Source organism: Rhodamnia argentea, chromosome 8, assembly GCF_020921035.1.
Source record: "Rhodamnia argentea isolate NSW1041297 chromosome 8, ASM2092103v1, whole genome shotgun sequence".
Classification (NCBI taxonomy): Eukaryota; Viridiplantae; Streptophyta; class Magnoliopsida; order Myrtales; family Myrtaceae; genus Rhodamnia; species Rhodamnia argentea.
The window spans coordinates 28,014,849-28,017,589 of NC_063157.1; the positions used below are offsets into that span (position 1 = coordinate 28,014,849).

At 40.4% G+C, this 2,741-nt stretch overlaps 1 protein-coding gene across 2 annotated transcripts; it reads left to right on the forward strand.

Moving 5' to 3' along the window:
* The first annotated feature begins 228 nt into the window (after positions 1 to 228).
* Positions 229 to 1,889, forward strand: LOC115738275. 2 transcript variants are annotated; one of them, XM_048283834.1, is made up of 5 exons: positions 229 to 358; positions 613 to 834; positions 1,077 to 1,187; positions 1,382 to 1,462; positions 1,633 to 1,889. In XM_048283834.1, the coding sequence occupies exons 2-5, from the start codon at positions 622 to 624 to the stop codon at positions 1,705 to 1,707; spliced, it is 480 nt and encodes a 159-aa protein (XP_048139791.1). In that variant the 5' UTR covers positions 229 to 358; positions 613 to 621; the 3' UTR covers positions 1,708 to 1,889. The 2 variants fall into 2 exon arrangements, with proteins under 2 accessions (XP_048139791.1, XP_030526721.1); XM_030670861.2 differs by lacking the exon at positions 229 to 358 and having other exon boundaries at positions 427 to 834.
* The last annotated feature ends 852 nt before the right edge of the window (positions 1,890 to 2,741 follow it).

Here is a 2,741-nt window from a genome sequence, read left to right on the forward strand (position 1 = left end):
TTTTTTTCCCTATTTTTTGAGCCAAATACAATGAGAGAAAATTGAACTAGAAGACACATGAACACCGGCATGGCAAATCTAACATCAATTTAACGGTGTTAGAATTCGTAACCGAAGGATATTAAGTCAGTTGTTTAAAAAGTTTGAGCACTAGTCAAGGACTACATTGAACATAGAAGAAAAGTCACAAAACACCCTTATCATTATCCCTGTCTCTTACTGTTTTCGGAGACAGCATGGTTTGCTTTGCTGATTGTTGACATTGTCTTCCGTTTGTCCCTACAGACGTCTAAAGAAGTAAGAACGGTTCTCCTAAATCTCAATCTTAATTGAAGATTATGGCACAAGAAATTTTGGAGTGAGTTCCTAATCTTTCTATTCACAAAACCAATAGCTGGCTGTGCAGATGGCAGTGCAGGATTCTATTTTGTCATTGCTTTCTCTTGGAATGTTTTGAAAGGCAAGCAAGCTCTCTGCCCATTCGCAGAAGCAGAGGATTGAAGCAAAAGGCTAAGGAAGGATGGAGCGAGGGCACACAAAAACAGACCCCTAAAAAGAACGTGAGCCCTCTGCTCGAACTAGTCCGCAAACGACCGAATTGCTATGCTACAGTTGCATAGAATGAAGAACCATGGGAGCGTCAATGGCGGTGGCAGGCCATCTGCGGATGAAGACCAGGTCAACGAAGAGGAGGACATCTCAAGGTTGGCCATATCGACTTTGCAAGCTCGGGAAGAAGAGATTGCGAGGAAGAAGATGGAGGTCAAGGAGAGAGTGGAACTTCAGTTGGGGCGTGCCGAGGAAGCGACAAGGCGGTTAGCTCAGATTTGGGAGGTCAGCCCTTGATAAGCTCTCGTCAGCCAAAGTTTTATCTGCACTTATCTGTCTTCTGTCGCACTAAACCTGCGCCACATTGTATATGTTGCTAGAAAATGACCGAACATCTTTACACTCTCCCGGTTCATCCGTAACTAGATGAAGTTGCATTTTTCGGACCGTTAGGTTACACTAGTAAAGAACTAAGAGCTAATTGTGAAGCATCGGTTGTCGACCACTTTGTGTTGATGATCTGTCAGGATCTGGAAGAGCTAGCAGACCCCTTGAGGAAGGAAGTCGCGACCGTTCGCAAGAAGATTGATGTGGTCATTCGCGAGCTAAAGCCGCTCGGACAGAGTTGCCAGAAAAAGGTCAGACCTTAAACTCTCCAATCCGTAGTCTAGTCTCCGCATGAACTTTTCCTTCACGGGGACCCTCGTTCCGCATTGTCTGTCTCGGAGAAAGCCCTTTCAATTACTTTGACACATATGGGACTGTTCGGACCATTTCGTGGGGGCATCGGTTCTCATTTCGGTTCGTCATCTGGGTATGCTGATCCAATCAGGAAAAGGAGTACAAAGAAGCCATGGAAGCTTTCAATGAGAAGAGCAAGGAGAAGGCTCTACTAATGACCACATTAATGGAGGTATCTTCCATTCGAATCATCCACAATCTTCCCCCGTTTCGATTCTTCTCCTCACTTCATTATCGTCCTCCTCTAATGTCAAGCATCGCGTGCACAGTTTGCGATTTGAATAACGTTGGTGTATCCTCATGATTGATCACGGCTTGTTTTGTTGTGATAATTTGTATCAGCTTCTATCAGAGAGTGAGAAGTTGCGGATGAAGAAGCTTGAGGAGCTGAGCAAGAATGCAGAGTCTGTGCATTGACATATGAAGATTCTTCCTGATAGAAGTGATCAAGCTATTCTCATTTTAATGCTTGATACTATTGTTTCTATTTGATCTCACAAGGATGTATTTGAACTTTTTCTGTTCTTGGTGAATGAATATTTATTATTTAGAGCGAGAACAATTGTATTTGAACATTCGAAAGCACACTGAGCTGTGTATATCAGTTGAAGTTGGAGTTCATCCCTCTTGTTGCTTGCTAATTGATGACAAGTTTATGAAACATGCATGATAAATGACACAAATGGTCCCTCAACTTTGATTTAATGTGCAATGACATCCCGAAACTTCTAATTATTATTTAACACGGTTTACGGACTTTTGGTACCTGTTCAATTTAGTCCTTAGACTGTATGAAAATGTTCAATATTGTCTCCACTTTAGTCCCATACGTACGTTTCAACATGTTCTATTGTCTCAATAAGTTCCTCAATTTTGTCCATTGACTTTTGTCTTAATAAATTATAAAGTTGTGTTAGAATTTGGTGAATATAGCCACTTTAATAGAGGAACTAAAGATGACAAATTAGGAAAAGAATAAAAGTTAAGCAAAAGGGATAATGTTGCAAGGAACAAGTGATTGAACAATAAAATTGACAAAATAAGAAAATAAATCGGACATCGGATGTACGTAGTTCAATCGTAGAGACTTACGTTCACGGGGAGAGCAGCAACGAATTCCACTATAGAACAAGCGGTACACGGAGATTACAAATCACACTCGAGTTACTCTAATACTCTCGGTATTTCCTAACCCCAATTATAATCAAATGACCCACAAGCATTTAGCCTCACAATTCCTTATGAAATAATATCTCAATCTCACAAAGGAATTAAATGCAAATATTACGACAAGATTTAATCAACTTCAACACTTGGATACCGATGTAATTCCAATCGCGGAAGTTCCTCTTTAATACTCTTCACAATGAAGATCTACTTAGATAATTGTTGGATCCAAAATAGGAAAACATTCTCTAACTAGGATTAGTAAATCTATTCAAAATATGAGA

Bases quoted from the DNA above. Each gene is read 5' to 3' on its own strand.
- LOC115738275 (XM_030670861.2), top strand. From the start codon at position 604: ATGCTACAGTTGCATAGAATGAAGAACCATGGGAGCGTCAATGGCGGT. The intron at 1,188-1,381 runs GTCAGACCTTAA...TGATCCAATCAG, and splicing joins GACAGAGTTGCCAGAAAAAG to GAAAAGGAGTACAAAGAAGC. The intron at 1,463-1,632 runs GTATCTTCCATT...AATTTGTATCAG, and splicing joins TAATGACCACATTAATGGAG to CTTCTATCAGAGAGTGAGAA.